General features: G+C 41.7%; 1 protein-coding gene across 1 annotated transcript in view; it reads left to right on the forward strand.

Moving 5' to 3' along the window:
- The window catches only part of CALM2 (calmodulin 2), a 66,418-nt gene that overhangs the window by 29,707 nt on the left and 16,271 nt on the right, over nt 1-20,440 (forward strand). Inside the window, exons 2-4 of the mRNA XM_053712235.1 lie at nt 2,455-2,485; nt 10,286-10,429; nt 10,498-10,604. Of these exons, the coding sequence (XP_053568210.1) occupies nt 2,455-2,485; nt 10,286-10,429; nt 10,498-10,604 (282 nt within the window). The remainder of the gene's footprint in view (nt 1-2,454; nt 2,486-10,285; nt 10,430-10,497; nt 10,605-20,440) is intronic.

Here is a 20,440-nt window from a genome sequence, read left to right on the forward strand (position 1 = left end):
AAGAAGCAAATTTATCAGGTAAGAATAAATTTACTTTTTATGGTGGTGCGGAAATTTTTTAACCCCTTAATGACAATTGACGTACCAGGTACGTCATGCAAAAACTGTTAATGACAATAGACGTACCTGGTACGTCAGTTGTCTAACAGTGCTGGAAGTGATCACAATCGCTTCCAGCAGCTCTGAGGGTATTGCAGTGATGCCTCGATATGGAGGCATCCTGCAATACCCTTTCAAGCCTCCGATGCAGAGAGAGCCACTTTGTGGCCCTCTCTGCACCGGTAGTGATGGTGCCGATGGTGCCTTTGTCCAGTGGGAGGAGGGAGCGTGGGTGCACGTGGGCGCACATGCGCTCATTAGCCACACTGACACCAATGAAAAAGGAAGGGGGAAAAAAAGTTGGTTTTTTTTACATTTAAAAGGATCTGGGTGGGGGTATTGTGGGGGGGCTGCTACACTACAGAAAAAATTAAACATACAAATAAAAGTTATAAATAAAATTAAAATAGTTTGGTTTGTGGGGCCAAATTGGGTACTGGCAGACGGCTGCCAGTACCCAAGATGGCGGTAATTAGGTAGGGGAGAGGGTTAGAGCTGGAGGGGGGGGGGAATCGGGGAGGTTGGTGCTAAGGCAGGGGTCCATCACAACTAAAATATTTTATAATTTTTATTTAAAAACAAACTTTAGTACTGGCAGACTTTCTGCCAGTACTTAAGATGGCGGTAACAATTGTGGGGTGGGGGAGGGAAGAGAGCTGTTTAGGAGGGATCAGAGGGTGGGATGTGTCAGGTGGGATGCTGATCTCTAAAATTAACCCTGCAAGCTACCTAATTTAACCCCTTCACTGCTGGGCATAATTCACGTGTGGTGCGCAGCAGCATTTAGCGGCCTTCTAATTACCAAAAAGCAACGCCAAAGCCATATAAGTCTGCTATTTCTGAACAAAGGGGATCCCAGAGAAGCTTTTACAACAATTTCTGCCATAATAGCATAAGCTGTTTGTAAATTTCAGTGAGAGACCTAAAATTGTGAAAAATGTAAAGTTTTTTTTTTTTTTTTTTTTTAAATTTGCTCGCATTTGGCGGTGAAATGGTGGCATAAAATATACCAAAATGGTCCTAGATCAATACTTGGTGTTGTCTACTACACTAAAGCTAAAATTAACCCTACAAGCTCCCTAATTAACCCCTTCACTCCTGGGCATAAAACATGTGTGGTGCGCAGCGGCATTTAGCGTCCTTCTTACCAAAAAGCAACCACAAAGCCATATAAGTCTGTTATTTCTGAAAAAGGGGATCCCAGAGAAGCATTTACAACCATTTGTGCCATAATTGCAGAAGCTGTTTGTAAATAATTTCAGTGGGAAACCTAAAGTTTGTGACAATTTGTGAAAGTGAACTTTTTTTTTTTTTATCGCATTTGGCGGTGAAATGGTGGCATGAAATATACCAAAATGGGCCTAGATCAATACTTTGGGATGTCTTCTAAAACAAAATATATACATGTCAAGGGATATTCAGGTATTCTTGACAGATATCAGGGTTCCAAAGTAACTAGCGCTAATTTTGAAAAAAAGTGGTTTGGACATAGCAAAGTGCTACTTGTATTTATTGCCCCATAAATTGCAAAAAAAGCAAAGAACATGTAAACATTGGGTATTTCTAAACTCAGGACAAAATTTATAAGCTATTTAGCATGGGTGTTTTTTGGTGATTGTAGATGTGTAACAGATTTTGGGGGTCAAAGTTAGAAAAAGTGTGTTTTTTTTTTTTCCATTTTTTTTCCTCATATTTTATCTTTTTTTTTTTTTTTTTTAGTAAATTATTATAATATATGATGAAAATAATGGTATCTTTAGAAAGTCCATTTAATGACGAGAAAAACGGTATATAATGCGTGGGTACAGTAAGCGAGTAAGAGGAAAATTACAGCTAAACGCAAACACTGCAGAAATGTAAAAATAGCCATTGTCATTAAGGGTAAGAAAATTGAAAAATGGTCCGGTCATTAAGGGGTTAAACATGGGAACTTTTCATATTGCGCATGCTTTTTTTTTTTTGTTTGACAGGGTGGATAAAAATTAAATTTCAAAAAACATTTGTTTTGTTCAGTAGTGTAGGATAAAATGTTCTTGTTGCAAATCATTCTTAAAGGGACACTAATATGAAACTTTCATGATTCAGAAAGAGCCTGGCTTGACAAACCTAGGAGCCACTGGCTCCCAACTTTTTTGTTCATTCTCCATAGATCTATATACAGATACCACTGTCTGGCTACTAAATATTCTTAATGGCTCCTAAATTTTAAACAGATTTGTTGACCCCTGAGAGCGCATGCAATTCTACTCTAATGGTACTTTAAGCTGTCTCTAGTAGGTTTGCCCTTGATAGAGGTGTGGTTAATGCTATTGGACTATGGGCTTGTACACTAAGTTATTTCTTTTCCTTTAACAGGCTGACCAACTGACAGAAGAACAAATTGCAGGTAAGATCAAATCATCTCAGGTTTTGTTATTAAAGGCATTCTTTATACCCAGAATTACTAATTTAGTTATTTCCTAAACTGGCAGTTTGTACACTCCCAGTGCCACTCTTTAATTTGCAGGAGCATACCCAGCAAATGTGGCTATTTAGGTGTCAACTAGCCATTTACAGGGACAGTGATTTGATTTAATGTTTACAAACTCTGCAGCTGTTATAAAGGCATTGTAATGTATCAAATTGCACCTTAAAGTATAATTTTGTATATGAATTAACTTACTGCTAATTGAAACCACACCCCAATGAAATGTGTTCAACTAGCATGGAAAGCAGACCTAGTTATTTACAAAGTCCTCATCTGCTTTTTTTTTTCTGATTTCCCAAAGTCCAATACTTATACAACAATTGAAAATTAAAAATGTAGTACTTTTTTTTTTTTTTAGGCAGCAAGTTGGGAGCATTATTTTATCTAAATTTTGTTTACATAGATTTTGTTACCAGAACTTGAGTTCAGAAATGTTCATTAGGGGTTAGCAAACAATAACAAATATAATAACTATAACAAATGAACAATTTCAAATGAGATAAAGCAGTAGGAGCGATTTAATGTAATACACTCCAGTCGGTAAATTGAATAAAACTGGGAACACATTAAATAGGATAAATTCAGTGTACACTGTATTTAATAAGTCAATGTTAAAGTATTCAAAAAATTACATTTTTAATGAATGACTGGCTAATTCCCTAAAGCCTTAGCCTACTGAAAGCATTATAGTAAACTTTTTTTTATGGCTTATGAAGCAAAATGTAGTTTCTCTTAAGTGTATCCAGTCCACGGATCATCCATTACTTGTGGGATATTCTCCTTCCCAACAGGAAGTTGCAAGAGGATCACCCACAGCAGAGCTGCTATATAGCTCCTCCCCTAACTGCCATACTCAGTCATTCTCTTGCAACCCTCAACATAGATGGAGGTCGTGAGAGGACTGGTGTTTTATACTTTATTTCTTCAATCAAAAGTTTGTTATTTTTAAATGGTACCGGAGTGTACTGTTTATCTCAGGCAGTATTTAGAAGAAGAATCTGCCTGCGTTTTCTATGATCTTGGCAGAAGTAACTAAGATCCTTTGCTGTTCTCGCACATTCTGAGGAGTGAGGTACTTCAGAGGGGGATTGGCGTGCAGGTTTTCCTGCAATAATGTATGTGCAGTTAAAATATTTTTCTAGGGATGGAATTTGCTAGAAAATGCTTCTGATACTGAAGTAATGTAAGTAAAGCCTTAAATGCAGTGATAGCGACTGGTATCAGGCTTATTAATAGATACATACTCTTATAAAAATGTATTTTAAAACGTTTGCTGGCATGTTTAATCGTTTTTTTACATATGTTTGGTGATAAAATTTATTGGGGCCTAGTTTTTTCCACATGGCTGGCTTGAATTTTGCCTAGAAACAGTTCCCTGAGGCTTCCCACTGTTGTAATGAGTGGGAGGGGCCTATTTTAGCACTTTTTTGCGCAGCAAAAATTAGACAGACATCCTGCATGATCCAGGATTTCTCTAGAGGGCTCAAAAGGCTTCAAAAGTCGTTTTGAGGGAGGTAAAAAGCCACAGTAGAGCTGTTGCAGTTGTTGTGACTCTTTAAAAACGTTGTTTTTTTGACAATTGTTCAGTTTTTGGTATTAAGGGGTTAATCATCCATTTGCAAGTGGGTGCAATGCTCTGCTAACTTATTACATACACTGTGAAAATTTGTTAGTGTAACTGCATTTTTTTCACTTATTTCAAATTGGGACAAATTTTGTGTTAAAGGTGCAGTAGCGTTTTTTATATTGCTTGTAAACTTGTTGTAAAGTGTTTTACAAGCTTGCTAGTTTCATTGCTAGTCTGTTTAAACATGTCTGACACAGATGAATCTACTTGTTCATTATGTTTGAAAGCCATGGTGGCGCCCCATATGAAAATGTGTACTAAATGTATTGATTTCACTTTAAATAATAAAGATCAGTATTTATCTATAAAAGAATTATCACCAAAGGATTCTGTCGAGGGGGAAGTTATGCCGACTAACTCTCCTCGCGTGTCAGAACCTTCGCCTCCCGCTCGGGGCGCACGCTAGTATGGCGCCAAGTACATCAGGGACGCCCATAGCGATTACTTTAAAGGACATGGCTGCAATCATGAATAATACCCTGTCAGGTATTATCTAGATTGCCTGAATTCAGAGGCAAGCGCGATAGCTCTGGGATTAGGAGAGATGCAGAGCGTGCAGGTGCTGTAAGAGCCATGTCATGTTCTGCATACTGTGACGCAGTATCAGAGGACTGAGTGCTTCATTCTGTGGGTGACGTCTCTGATTCGGGGAAACCTGATTCAGAGATCTCTAATTTTAAATTTAAGCTTGAGAACCTCCGTGTATTGCTTGGGGAGGTATTAGCTGCTCTGAATGACTGTAACACAGTTGCAATTCCAGAGAAATTGTGTAGGCTGGATAGATACTATGCGGTGCCGGTGTGTACTGATGTTTTTCCTATACCTAAAAGGCTTGCAGAAATTATTAGCAAGGAGTGGGATAGACCTGGTGTGCCCTTTTTCCCCACCTCCTATATTTAGAAAAATGTTCCCAATAGACGCCACTACACGGGACTTATGGCAAACGGTCCCTAAGGTGGAGGGAGCAGTTTCTACTTTAGCAAAGCGTACCACTATCCCGGTAGAGGACAGTTGTGCTTTTTCAGATCCAATGGATAAAAAATTAAAAGGGTACCTTAAGAAAATGTTTATTCAACAAGGTTTTATCCTGCAGCCCCTTGCATGCATTGTGCCTGCTACTGCAGCGTTCTGGTTTGAGTCTCTGGAAGAGGCCATTCATACAGCTCCATTGGATGAAATTATGGACAAGCTTAGATTGCTTAAGCTAGCTAACTCATTTGTTTCTGATGCCATTGTTCATTTGACTAAACGAACGGCTAAGAATTCCGGATTCGCCATCCAGGCTCGTAGGGCGCTATGGCTTAAATCCTGGTCAGCTGACGTGACTTCAAAGTCTAAATTACTCAACATTCCTTTCAAGGGGCAGACCTTATTCAGGCCCGGCTTGAAAGAAATTATTGCTGACATTACTGGAGGTAAGGGTCATACCCTTCCTCAGGACAGGGCCAAATCAAAGGCCAAACAGTCTAATTTTCGTGCCTTTTGAAATTTCAAGGCAGGAGCAGCATCAACTTCCTCCACTTCAAAACAAGAGGGAACTTGCTCATTCCAGACAGGCCTGGAAACCTAACTAGTCCTGGAACAAGGGCAAGCAGACCAGAAAGCCTGCTGCTGCCTCTAAGACAGCATGAAGGAACGGCCCCCTATCCGGAAACGGATCTAGTGGGGGGCAGACTTTCTCTCTTCGCCCAGGCGTGGGCAAGAGATGTTCAGGATCCCTGTGCGTTGGAGATCATATCTCAGAGATATCTTCTGGACTTCAAAGCTTCTCCTCCACAAGGGAGATTTCATCTTTCAAGGTTATCAGAAAACCAGATAGAGGCATTCCTAAGCTGTGTGCAAAACCTCCTAGTAATGGGAGTGATCCATCCAGTTCCGCAGACGGAACAAGGACAGGGCTTTTATTCAAATCTGTGGTTCCAAAGAAAGAGGGAACCTTCAGACCAATCTTGGATCTAAAGATCTTAAACAAATTCCTCCATTCCATCATTCAAAATGGGGAACTATTCGGACCATCCTACCCATGATCCAAGAGGGTCAGTACATGACCACAGTGGATTTAAAGGATGCCTACCTTCACATACCGTTTCACAAAGATCATCGGTTCCTAAGATTTGCCTTTCTAGACAGGCATTACCAATTTGTAGCTCTTCCCTTCGGGTTGGCCATAAGCCCCGCAAATTTTTACAAAGGTTCTGGGCTCACTTCTGGCGGTTCTAAGACCGCGAGGCATAGCGGTGGCTCCTTATCTAGACGACATCCTGATACAGGCGTCAAGCTTTCAAATTGCCAAGTCTCATACAGAGATAGTTCTGGCATTTCTGAGGTCGCATGGGTGGAAAGTGAACGTGGAAAAGAGTTCTCTATCCCCACTCACAAGAGTCTCCTTCCTAGGGACTCTTATAGATTCTGTAGAGATGAAAATTTACCTGACTGAGTCCAGGTTATCAAAACTTCTAAATGCTTGCCGTGTCCTTCATTCCATTCCACGCCCGTCAGTGGCTCAGTGTATGGAAGTAATCTGCTTAATGGTAGCGGCAATGGACATAGTGCCATTTGCGTGTCTGCATCTCAGACTGCTGCAATTATGCATGCTAAGTCAGTGGAACTGGGATTACTCATTTGTCCCCTCTACTAAAGCTGGATCAAGAGACCAGAGATTCTCTTCTCTGGTGGCTCTCGGGTCCATCTGTCCAAGGGTATGTCCTTTCGCAGGCCAGATTGGACGATTGTAACAGATGCCAGCCTTCTAGGTTGGGGTGCAGTCTGGAACTCCCTGAAGGCTCAGGGATCGTGGACTCAGGAGGAGAAACTCCTCCCAATAAATATTCTGGAGTTAAGAGCAATATACAAGGCTCTTCTGGCTTGGCCTCAGTTAGCAACACTGAGGTTCATCAGATTTCAGTCGGACAATATCACGACTGTGGCTTACATCAACCATCAAGGGGTAACCAGGAGTTCCCTAGCGATGTTAGAAGTCTCAAAGATAATTCGCTGGGCAGAGTCTCACTCTTGCCACCTGTCAGCGATCTATATCCCAGGCGTAGAGAACTGGGAGGCGGATTTTCTAAGTCGTCAAACTTTTCATCCGGGGGAGTGGGAACTCCATCCGGAGGCGTTTGCTCAATTGATTCTTCATTGGGGCAAACCAGAGTTGGATCTCATGACTTCTCGCCAGAACGCCAAGCTTCCTTGTTACAGATCCAGGTCCAGGGACCCAGAAGCGACGCTGATAGATGCTCTAGCAGCGCCTTGGTTCTTCAAAAGCGTGGCTTCTCCGAGTCAGTTATTGATAACTTAATACAGGCACGAAAGCCTGTTACCAGGAAAATCTACCACAAGATATGGCGTTAATATCTTTATTGGTGTGAATCCAAGAATTACTCATGGAGTAAGGTTAGTATTCCTAGGATATTGTCCTTTCTCCAAGAGGGTTTGGACAAAGGATTATCAGCTAGTTCCTTAAAGGGACAGATTTCTGCTCTGTCTATTCTTTTGCACAAGAGTCTGGCAGAGGTTCCAGACGTTTAGGCATTTTGTCAGGCTTTGGTTAGAATTAAGGCTGTGTTTAAACCTGTTGCTCCCCCATGGAGCTTAAACTTGGTTCTTAAAGTTCTTCAAGGAGTTCCGTTTGAACCCCTTCATTCCATTGATATTAAGCTTTTATCCTGGAAAGTTCTTTTTTTGATGGCTATTTCCTCGGCTCGGAGAGTCTCTGAGTTATCTGCCTTACAATGTGATTCTCATCTGATTTTTTCATGCAGATAAGGTAGTTCTGCTGACCAAACCTGGGTTTTTACCTAAGGTGGTTTCTAACAAGAATATCCATCAAGAGATTGTTGTTCCATCATTGTCCTAATCCTTCAAAGAAGGAACGTCTTTTACATAATCTGGACGTAGTACGTGCCTAAGTTTTACTTACAGGCTACTAAGGATTTTCGTCAAACATCTGCTCTGTTTACTCTGGACAGAGGAGAGGTCAAAAAGCTTCAGCAACCTCTTTCCTTTTGGCTTCGGAGCATAATACGCTTAGCCTATGAGACTGCTGGACAGCAGCCCCCTAAAAGGATTACAGCTCATTCTACTAGAGCTGTTGCAAATCTGTTCAGAGGCCTCATTTTTAAAGGCCCAGGTGGAAGCAAGGCCGCGACTTGGTCTTCGCTTCACACTTTTTACAAATTTTACAAATTTGATACTTTTGCTTCTGCGGAGGCTGTTTTTGCGAGACAGGTTCTTCAGGCAGTGGTTCCTTCCGCTTAATCCCTGCCTTGTCCCTCCCATCATCCGTGTACTTTAGCTTTGGTATTGGTATCCCACAAGTAATGGATGATCCGTGGACTGGATACACTTAACAAGAGAACATAATTTATGCTTACCTGATAAATTTATTTCTCTTGTAGTGTATCCAGTCCACGGCCCGCCCTGTCATTTTAAGGCAGGTCTAAATTTTAAACTACTGTCACCACTGCACCCTATGGTTTCTCCTTTCTCTGTTTGTTTCGGTCGAATGACTGGATATGACAGGGGAGGAGCTATATAGCAGCTCTGCTGTGGGTGATCCTCTTGCAACTTCCTGTTGGAAAGGTGAATATCCCACACGTAATGGATGATCCGTGGACTGGATACACTACAAGATAAATAAATATCAGTTAAGCATAAATTATGTTTTCATTTGTTTTAAAGAAACGTGAGTGAAATTGCATTTTACATATGTGCAGGACTTTCTACAATTATAAAATGCTTGGGTTTTAATTGGTTAAACCCAATGTGCATATAACTGCTAACCCTTCTGGTTTATAAAGTTTGTAACTACTTTTAATGTCATTAAAAAAAGTTAACCTGAGAATTAATGCAGCAATCTCATGAATTAGAGCAATTTGTTGCATGTTTATTCCTTATTTAAAATATTAATTTGAGTGTGGGTCTTGGAGTTCATGGATAATACATCAGGTTCCAAGTAACTACATATTTCAATACACACCCTTTCATATTTTACAAACTTGACTGGTACTTTCTCCCTTTCTTGGAATTAACTTTGGCAGTTGTGTGTTCAGTCATTTTAGAATTTCAAAAGCCAAAACCTAGTATATTCTGCAGTCATAGGAAGCCACTGCTGTGTGTAGTGATCAAAGTTTGAGGGGTCTTTCCCAGACGGGCACTAGAGCATATAAGGAGGCATGGGAGCAGGAACACTACTCACTATCCTTTGGAAACCCCAAGCAGCATCTGACTTTGACAAGATTTTTTTAAGAGCCTACAATGATAGTTGTGATAGGATGAAGTGGAAGCAAGGCACTAGTCAATCGCTCAGACTGCTTTGTTTCCATCAGTAACTTTTAACTGCGTTTAACACAGGAATAACAAAGTGGAAACAACAAGTGAGTGAAGCATTAGTTGTGTAGAATCAGCTCTTCAGCTCTTTGAACCCTGGATCATATGTAAATTCCCCAAATTAAAACTAAAATATATAGGGTTTTTTTCTTTAAAGGAAATTGTAACCTATTTGGAAGAGGGGCTCTTGTAAACTTTGTCAGTGGGAGACATGCCCCTTCTGTAAAGCTTATTTATGTCCCAAGTGGTCTTCATCCAAATATGGTGTTTTTACAAGGGTACTTGGAAATTAAAGCAAAATGTAAATTGCATTTTGTCACTGGTACAACCACCACATTTTTGGAGGAGCCAGATGGTGTTAATGTGTTCAGAACATGTTGTTAAACTTGGCTGAGATGTTTATTTACAGGACATGTACGTCTCTTTATTTTAAAGCAAGATTTGTGGAATAATTGTCACTGGCTCAGTAAAACCTCTAGGGCTCTATTGGGCAGCAGCATGCCACAAGTGTGTATGTAGATTTGAAATACTTAGCATTGAATTCCTTTAAATCTATTCTGCACTAATTTTGTTAAAAAATGCTTATTTGAGATGTTCATGTTTAGTGAAAGTTTGCACACCACCATTGGAATACAGTGTTAATCTGTGAGTGCTGAATGTATGCTGTCTGTCCAGTAAGCAGTGTGCAAGTTATTAGATGGGGTTTTTCTCACTAGAAACTAAACATTAATACTCAAGTTGCTTAATTCTATATTTTGCAGAGTTCAAAGAAGCATTCTCACTATTTGATAAGGATGGAGATGGCACTATCACTACAAAAGAACTTGGAACAGTTATGAGATCGCTTGGCCAAAACCCTACAGAAGCAGAATTGCAGGATATGATTAATGAAGTAGATGCTGATGGTGCGTTTTATTTATTACCAGAGTTTACCGTTGGGAATACATTTTGTTAAATCTTACTCTCTTCACAGGAAATGGAACTATTGACTTTCCAGAATTTTTGACTATGATGGCTAGAAAAATGAAAGATACAGATAGTGAAGAGGAGATCAGAGAAGCATTCCGTGTGTTTGACAAGGTAAGAGTTTTACCTCCAGCCTTTAAAACATGAAAATGAAATACACTTGATAACATTTATTTCCTTAATACAGGGAGAGTCCACAGCTGCGTTCATTACTTTTGGGAAATACAAAACCTGGCCACCAGGAGGAGGCAAAGATACCCCAGCCAAAGGCTTAAATACCTCCCTCACTTCCTTCATCCCCCAGTCATTCTTTGCCTTTTGTCACTGGAGGTTGGCAGAGAAGTGTCAGATTACAGAGTAGTTCCTTAGGAAGGGTATCTGCCCTTCAAGATGGGGCTGGAGTTTAAAGTGGTCTTGTCAGCCTATCGGTGAGAGCATTGATGAAAGTTAGTCTGGAGATGCAGAGTCTTTCTGAGAAACCATCCTGACATATTAAAGGCTCCTTAAACAATTTGACGAGTTTCGCTGCCTGCTTTCTTCACTAAAGTCAATGTCAGAAGCACTGCTACAATCAAACTTGAAGGACCGTGTTGCTGTTCCACGGCATAGACCATTTCATTTTTTTTACACATTTTGACGATAGAAGACAGGGTCACAGTGGGACTCCTTTATCTTTATGGAATCAAGGGTTAATATCTCCTGAGGGGGATTGAACAGTGGGGTCTTTTAATCATATTTGATTAGACGTTTTGGGGCTCATGGGCTTATACGGAACGTATAGGTTATTTCTTTCATGTAATTGGCAAGAGTGCATGAGCTAGTGACATGAGATATACAATCCTACCAAGAGGGGCAAAGTTTCCCAAACCTCAAAATGCCTATAAATACACCCCTCACCACACCCACAATTCAGTTTTACAAACTTTGCCTCCTATGGAGGTGGTGAAGTAAGTTTGTGCTAGATTCTACGTTGATATGCGCTTCTCAGCATTGTTGAAGCCCGATTCCTCTCAGAGTACAGCGAATGTCAGAGGGACGTGAAGGGAGTATCACTTATTGAATACGATTATTTCCCTAACGGGGGTCTATTTCATGGGTTCTCTGTTATCGGTCGTAGATTCATCTCCTACCTCCCTTTTCAGATCGACGATATAATCTCAATTTACCATTACCTCTACTGTTTCTGTACTGGTTTGGCTATCTGCTGTATGTGGATGGGTGTCTTTTGGTAAGTATGTTTTTTATCAAGACACCACAGCTATGGTTTGGCACTTTATGCATTTATATAAAGTTCTAAATATATGTATTGTACTTATATTTGCCATGAGTCAGGTTCATGTATTTCCTTCTGCAGACTGTCAGTTTCATATTTGGGGAATATAAACATCTTTTATAGAATTTTTCTCCAACATAGGTGTGTCCGGTCCACGGCGTCATCCTTACTTGTGGGATATTCTCTTCCCCAACAGGAAATGGCAAAGAGCCCAGCAAAGCTGGTCACATGATCCCTCCTAGGCTCCGCCTACCCCAGTCATTCTCTTTGCCGTTGTACAGGCAACATCTCCACGGAGATGGCTTAGAGTTTTTTAGTGTTTAACTGTAGTTTTTATTATTCAATCAAGAGTTTGTTATTTTGAAATAGTGCTGGTATGTACTATTTACTCAGAAACAGAAAAGAGATGAAGATTTCTGTTTGTATGAGGAAAATGATTTTAGCAACTAAAATCCATGGCTGTTCCACACAGGACTGTTGAGAGCAATTAACTTCAGTTGGGGGAACAGTGAGCAGTCTCTTGCTGCTTGAGGTATGACACATTCTAACAAGACGATGTAATGCTGGAAGCTGTCATTTTCCCTATGGGATCCGGTAAGCCATGCTTATTACGATCGTAAATAAGGGCTTCAAAAAGGGCTTATTAAGACTGTAGACTTTTTCTGGGCTAAATCGATTGATTATTAACACATATTTAGCCTTGAGGAATCATTTTATCTGGGTATTTTGATATAATATCGGCAGGCACTGTTTTAGACACCTTATTCTTTAGGGGCTTTCCCAAAGCATAGGCAGAGCCTCATTTTCGCGCCGGTGTTGCGCACTTGTTTTTGAGAGGCATGGCATGCAGTCGCATGTGAGAGGAGCTCTGATACTTAGAAAAGACTTTCTGAAGGCGTCATTTGGTATCGTATTCCCCTTGGGGCTTGGTTGGGTCTCAGCAAAGCAGATACCAGGGACTGTAAAGGGGTTAAAGTTCAAAACGGCTCCGGTTCCGTTATTTTAAGGGTTAAAGCTTCCAAATTTGGTGTGCAATACTTTTAAGGCTTTAAGACACTGTGGTGAAAATTTGGTGAATTTTGAACAATTCCTTCATGTTTTTTCGCAATTGCAGTAATAAAGTGTGTTCAGTTTAAAATTTAAAGTGACAGTAACGGTTTTATTTTAAAACGTTTTTTGTACTTTGTTATCAAGTTTATGCCTGTTTAACATGTCTGAACTACCAGATAGACTGTGTTCTGAATGTGGGGAAGCCAGAATTCCTATTCATTTAAATAAATGTGATTTATATGACAATGATGCCCAAGATGATTCCTCAAGTGAGGGGAGTAAGCATGGTACTGCATCATTCCCTCCTTCGTCTACACGAGTCTTGCCCACTCAGGAGGCCCCTAGTACATCTAGCGCGCCAATACTCCTTACTATGCAACAATTAACGGCTGTAATGGATAATTCTGTCAAAAACATTTTAGCCAAAATGAACACTTATCAGCGTAAGCGCGACTGCTCTGTTTTAGATACTGAAGAGCATGACGACGCTGATAATATTTCTGAAGGGCCCCTAACCCAGTCTGATGGGGCCAGGGAGGTTTTGTCTGAGGGAGAAATTACTGATTCAGGGAACATTTCTCAACAAGCTGAACCTGATGTGATTGCATTTAAATTTAAGTTGGAACATCTCCGCATTCTGCTTAAGGAGGTATTATCCACTCTGGATGATTGTGACAAGTTGGTCATCCCAGAGAAACTATGTAAAATGGACAAGTTCCTAGAGGTGCCGGGGCTCCCAGAAGCTTTTCCTATACCCAAGCGGGTGGCGGACATTGTTAATAAAGAATGGGAAAGGCCCGGTATTCCTTTCGTCCCTCCCCCCATATTTAAAAAATTGTTTCCTATGGTCGACCCCAGAAAGGATTTATGGCAGACAGTCCCCAAGGTCGAGGGAGCGGTTTCCACTTTAAACAAACGCACCACTATACCCATAGAGGATAGTTGTGCTTTCAAAGATCCTATGGATAAAAAATTAGAAGGTTTGCTTAAAAAGATGTTTGTTCAGCAGGGTTACCTTCTACAACCAATTTCATGCATTGTTTCTGTCGCTACAGCCGCATGTTTCTGGTTCGATGAGCTGATAAAGGCGGTCGATAGTGATTCTCCTCCTTTTGAGGAGATTATGGACAGAATCAATGCTCTCAAATTGGCTAATTCTTTCACCCTAGACGCCACTTTGCAATTGGCTAGGTTAGCGGCTAAGAATTCTGGGTTTGCTATTGTGGCGCGCAGAGCGCTTTGGTTGAAATCTTGGTCGGCTGATGCGTCTTCCAAGAACAAGCTACTTAACATTCCTTTCAAGGGGAAAACGCTGTTTGGCCCTGACTTGAAAGAGATTATCTCTGATATCACTGGGGGTAAGGGCCACGCCCTTCCTCAGGATCGGCCTTTCAAGGCAAAAAATAAACCTAATTTTCGTCCCTTTCGTAGAAACGGACAAGCCCAAGGTGCTACGTCCTCTAAGCAAGAGGGTAATTCTTCTCAAGCCAAGCCAGCTTGGAGACCAATGCAAGGCTGGAACAAGGGAAAGCAGGCCAAGAAACCTGCCACTGCTACCAAGACAGCATGAAATGTTGGCCCCCGATCCGGGACCGGATCTGGTGGGGGGCAGACTCTCTCTCTTCGCTCAGGCTTGGGCAAGAGATGTTCTGGATCCTTGGGCGCTAGAAATAGTCTCCCAAGGTTATCTTCTGGAATTCAAGGGACTTCCCCCAAGGGGGAGGTTCCACAGGTCTCAGTTGTCTTCAGACCACATAAAAAGACAGGCATTCTTACATTGTGTAGAAGACCTGTTAAAAATGGGAGTGATTCATCCTGTTCCATTAAGAGAACAAGGGATGGGGTTCTACTCCAATCTGTTTATAGTTCCCAAGAAAGAGGGAACGTTCAGACCAATCTTAGATCTCAAGATCTTAAACAAGTTTCTCAAGGTTCCATCGTTCAAGATGGAAACCATTCGAACAATTCTTCCTTCCATCCAGGAAGGTCAATTCATGACCACGGTGGATTTAAAGGATGCGTATCTACATATTCCTATCCACAAGGAACATCATCGGTTCCTGAGGTTCGCATTCCTGGACAAACATTACCAGTTCGTGGCGCTTCCTTTCGGATTAGCCACTGCTCCAAGGATTTTCACAAAGGTACTAGGGTCCCTTCTAGCTGTGCTAAGACCAAGGGGCATTGCTGTAGTACCTTACTTGGACGACATTCTGATTCAAGCGTCGTCCCTTCCTCAAGCAAAGGCTCACACGGACATTGTCCTGGCCTTTCTCAGATCTCACGGATGGAAAGTGAACGTGGAAAAGAGTTCTCTATCTCCGTCAACAAGGGTTCCCTTCTTGGGAACAATAATAGACTCCTTAGAAATGAGGATTTTTCTGACAGAGGCCAGAAAAACAAAACTTCTAGACTCTTGTCGGATACTTCATTCCGTTCCTCTTCCTTCCATAACTCAGTGCATGGAAGTGATCGGGTTGATGGTAGCGGCAATGGACATAGTTCCTTTTGCACACATTCATCTAAGACCATTACAACTGTGCATGCTCAGTCAGTGGAATGGGGACTATACAGACTTGTCTCCGAAGATACAAGTAAATCAGAGGACCAGAGACTCACTCCGTTGGTGGCTGTCCCTGGACAACCTGTCACGAGGGATGACATTCCGCAGACCAGAGTGGGTCATTGTCACGACCGACGCCAGTCTGATGGGCTGGGGCGCGGTCTGGGGATCCCTGAAAGCTCAGGGTCTTTGGTCTCGGGAAGAATCTCTTCTACCGATAAATATTCTGGAACTGAGAGCGATATTCAATGCTCTCAAGGCTTGGCCTCAGCTAGCGAGGGCCAAGTTCTTACGGTTTCAATCAGACAACATGACAACTGTTGCGTACATCAACCATCAGGGGGGAACAAGGAGTTCCCTGGTGATGAAAGAAGTGACCAAAATCATTCTATGGGCGGAGTTTCACTCCTGCCACCTGTCCGCTATCCACATCCCAGGAGTGGAAAATTGGGAAGCGGATTTTCTGAGTCAGACATTGCATCCGGGGGAGTGGGAACTCCATCCGGAAATCTTTGCCCAAGTCACTCAGCTGTGGGGCATTCCAGACATGGATCTGATGGCCTCTCGTCAGAACTTCAAAGTTCCTTGCTACGGGTCCAGATCCAGGGATCCCAAGGCGGCTCTAGTGGATGCACTAGTAGCACCTTGGACCTTCAAACTAGCTTATGTGTTCCCGCCGTTTCCTCTCATCCCCAGGCTGGTAGCCAGGATCAATCAGGAGAGGGCGTCGGTGATCTTGATAGCTCCTGCGTGGCCACGCAGGACTTGGTATGCAGATCTGGTGAATATGTCATCGGCTCCACCTTGGAAGCTACCTTTGAGACGAGACCTTCTTGTTCAGGGTCCGTTCGAACATCCGAATCTGGTTTCACTCCAGCTGACTGCTTGGAGATTGAACGCTTGATCTTATCGAAGCGAGGGTTCTCAGATCCTGTTATCGATACTCTTGTTCAGGCCAGAAAGCCTGTAACTAGAAAGATTTACCACAAAATTTGGAAAAAATATATCTGTTGGTGTGAATCTAAAGGATTCCCTTGGGACAAGGTTAAGATTCCTAGGATTCTATCCTTCCTTCAAGAAGGATTGGAAAAAGGATTATCTGCAAGTTCCCTGAAGGGACAGATTTCTGCCTTGTCTGTGTTACTTCACAAAAAGCTGGCCGCTGTGCCAGATGTTCAAGCTTTTGTTCAGGCTCTGGTTAGAATTAAGCCTGTTTACAAACCTTTGACTCCTCCTTGGAGTCTCAATTTAGTTCTTTCAGTTCTTCAGGGGGTTCCGTTTGAACCCTTGCATTCCGTTGATATTAAGTTATTATCTTGGAAAGTTTTGTTTTTAGTTGCAATTTCTTCTGCTAGAAGAGTTTCAGAATTATCTGCTCTGCAGTGTTCTCCTCCTTATCTGGTGTTCCATGCAGATAAGGTGGTTTTACGTACTAAACCTGGTTTTCTTCCAAAAGTTGTTTCTAACAAAAACATTAACCAGGAGATTATCGTACCTTCTCTGTGTCCGAAACCAGTTTCGAAGAAGGAACGTTTGTTGCACAATTTGGATGTTGTTCGCGCTCTAAAATTCTATTTAGATGCTACAAAGGATTTTAGACAGACATCTTCCTTGTTTGTTGTTTATTCCGGTAAAAGGAGAGGTCAAAAAGCAACTTCTACCTCTCTCTCTTTTTGGATTAAAAGCATCATCAGATTGGCTTACGAGACTGCCGGACGGCAGCCTCCCGAAAGAATCACAGCTCATTCCACTAGGGCTGTGGCTTCCACATGGGCCTTCAAGAACGAGGCTTCTGTTGATCAGATATGTAGGGCAGCGACTTGGTCTTCACTGCACACTTTTACCAAATTTTACAAGTTTGATACTTTTGCTTCTTCTGAGGCTATTTTTGGGAGAAAGGTTTTGCAAGCCGTGGTGCCTTCCATTTAGGTGACCTGATTTGCTCCCTCCCTTCATCCGTGTCCTAAAGCTTTGGTATTGGTTCCCACAAGTAAGGATGACGCCGTGGACCGGACACACCTATGTTGGAGAAAACAGAATTTATGTTTACCTGATAAATTACTTTCTCCAACGGTGTGTCCGGTCCACGGCCGCCCTGGTTTTTTTAATCAGGTCTGATAATTTATTTTCTTTAACTACAGTCACCACGGTACCATATGGTTTCTCCTATGCAAATATTCCTCCTTAACGTCGGTCGAATGACTGGGGTAGGCGGAGCCTAGGAGGGATCATGTTACCAGCTTTGCTGGGCTCTTTGCCATTTCCTGTTGGGGAAGAGAATATCCCACAAGTAAGGATGACGCCGTGGACCGGACACACCGTTGGAGAAAGTAATTTATCAGGTAAACATAAATTCTGTTTTTTCTTACCTGGGGTTTAGTCTTTTGTCAATTGACTACTTCTTGCAAATTGAGGGTGGCATTAGGCCCGCGGGTGCGTCAAATGCTAAACTTTATTGCGTCATTCTTGGCGCAGAAATGTGTTTGGCGCGGACAACTTCGTCATTCGACAGCTCCAAGAATCTTTTCAAAGGTTCTGGGTGCCCTACTCTCTGTAATCAGAGAACAGGGTATTGCGGTGTTTCCTTATTTGGACGATATCTTGGTACTAGCTCAGTCTTTGCGTACTGCAGAATCTCACACGAATCAACTGTTTCTTTGGAATCATGGTTGGAGGATCAATTTACCAAAAGTTTCTTGATTCCTCAGACAAGGGTCACCTTTTAGGCTTCCAGATACAGTCATGGACACTGAATTTAACAGACAAGAGACGTTTGAAGGTGCCGGCATGCTGCAACCAATTTTAGTGTGTCATTCCCTTCAGTGGCTATGTGCATGGAAGTTTTAGGTCTCATGACTGCAGCATCGGACGCGATCCCCTTTGCTCGTTTACACATGAGACCTCTACAGCTTTGTATGCTGAATCAATGTATGACACTCTTACATGGTGGATAGATCACCATCGTTAAGTTCAAGGGGCTTCTTTTGTTCGGCCAACCTGGACAGTGATCACAACAGATGTAAGTCTTTCAGGTTGGGGAGCTCTTTGGGGATCTCAGACAGCACAAGGGGTTTGGAAATCTCAAGAGGCGAGATTACCAATAAATATTTTAGAACTCCTTGCAATTCTCAGAGCTCTTCAGTTTTGGCCTCTGCTAAAGAGTGAACCATTCATTCATTTTATGACAGACAATATCACAACAGTGGCATATGTCAATCATCAGGGTAGGACTCAGTCCCCAAGCTATGAAAAAAGTATCTCGGATACTTGCTTGGGCGGAATCCAACTCTTGTCTAATCTCTGCGGTGCTTATCCCAGGTGTATACAATTGGGAGGCGGATTATCTCAGCTGCCAGACTTTACATCCAGAGGAGTGGTCTCTCCATCCAGATGTGTTTTCTTAGATTGTTCAGTTGTGGGGTCTTCCAGAGAGATCTCATGGCCTCTCATCTAAACAAGAATTCAATTTTTATTTAAGGTTGTGAATTCTAACAACATTAGTAGAGAAATTGTTGTCCCTTGTGTCCTAATCCTAAGAATTCTTTGGAAAGTTCCTTACATTCTTTTGGTAAGAGCTTTGAAATATTATGTGGAAGCTACTAAAGATTTCAGGAAGACTTCCAGTCTATTTGTTTTATTTTCTGGTCCTAGGAAAGGTCAGAAGGCTTCTGCTATTTCCTTGGCTTCTTGGTTGAAACTTTTGATTCAGTTTATTTTGAGTCGGGTCAGGCCCTGCCTCAGAATTACAGCTCATTCTACTAGATCAGTCTCCACTTTGTGGGCTTTTAAGAATGAAGCTTCAGTTGATCAGATTTGCAAAGCGGCATCTTGGTCCTCTTTGCATTCATTTACTAAATTCTACCGTTTTTGATTTATTTGCTTCTTCGGAAGCAGTTTTTGGTAGAAAAGTTCTTCAGGCAGCTGTTTCAGTTTAATTCTTCTGCTTTTGATTTGTTTTTCTTTCATGTAATTAGCAAGAGTCCATGAGCTAGTGACGTATGGGATATACATTCCTACCAGGAGGGGCAAAGTTTCCCAAACCTCAAAATGCCTATAAATAAACCCCTCACCACACCCACAAATCAGTTTTACAAACTTTGCCTCCTATGGAGGTGGTGAAGTAAGTTTGTGCTAGATTCTACGTTGATATGCGCTCCGCAGCAGGTTGGAGCCCGGTTTTCCTCTCAGCGTGCAGTGAATGTCAGAGGGATGTGAGGAGAGTATTGCCTATTTGAATTCAATGATCTCCTTCTACAGGGTCTATTTCATAGGTTCTCTGTTATCGGTCGTAGAGATTCATCTCTTACCTCCCTTTTCAGATCGACGATATACTTATATATACCATTACCTCTGCTGATTTTCGTTTCTGTACTGGTTTGGCTTTCTACAACATGTAGATGAGTGTCCTGGGGTAAGTAAGTCTTATTTTCTGTGACACTCTAAGCTATGGTTGGGCACTTTTTAAAAAAGTTCTAAATATATGTATTCAAACATTTATTTACCTTGACTCAGGATGTTCAACATTCCTTATTTCAGACAGTCGGTTTCATATTTGGGATAATGCATATGAATAAATCAATTTTTTTTCTTACCTTAAAAATTTGACTTTTTCCGCGGGGGCTGAAAATGCTTCATTTTATTGCGTCATTCTTGGCGCGGACTTTTTTGGCGCAAATTTTTTCTTTTTTTGATCTTTTGCGCCAAGTGTCGGCGTTCCGGATGTGGCGTTATTTTTGGCGCCAAATAATGTGGGCGTCATTTTTGGCACTAAAAAAATATGGGCGTCACTATTGTCTCCACATTATTTAAGTTTCATCTTTTATTGCTTCTGGTTGCTAGAAGCTTGTTCACTGGCAATTTTTTTCCCATTCCTGAAATTGTCATTTAAGGAATTTGATCAATTTTGCATGTTTTTTTCTATTACATATTGCAAGATGTCCCACGTTGAAACTGAGTCAGAAGATACTTCTGGAAAATCGCTGCCTGGGGCTGGAGCTACCAAAGCTAAGTATCTATAAACTTATGGTATCTGTTCCTCCAGCTGTTTGTACTGTTTTGTCATGA

The sequence above is a fragment of the Bombina bombina genome, chromosome 4 (genome assembly GCF_027579735.1).
Source record: "Bombina bombina isolate aBomBom1 chromosome 4, aBomBom1.pri, whole genome shotgun sequence".
Taxonomy (NCBI): domain Eukaryota; kingdom Metazoa; phylum Chordata; class Amphibia; order Anura; family Bombinatoridae; genus Bombina; species Bombina bombina.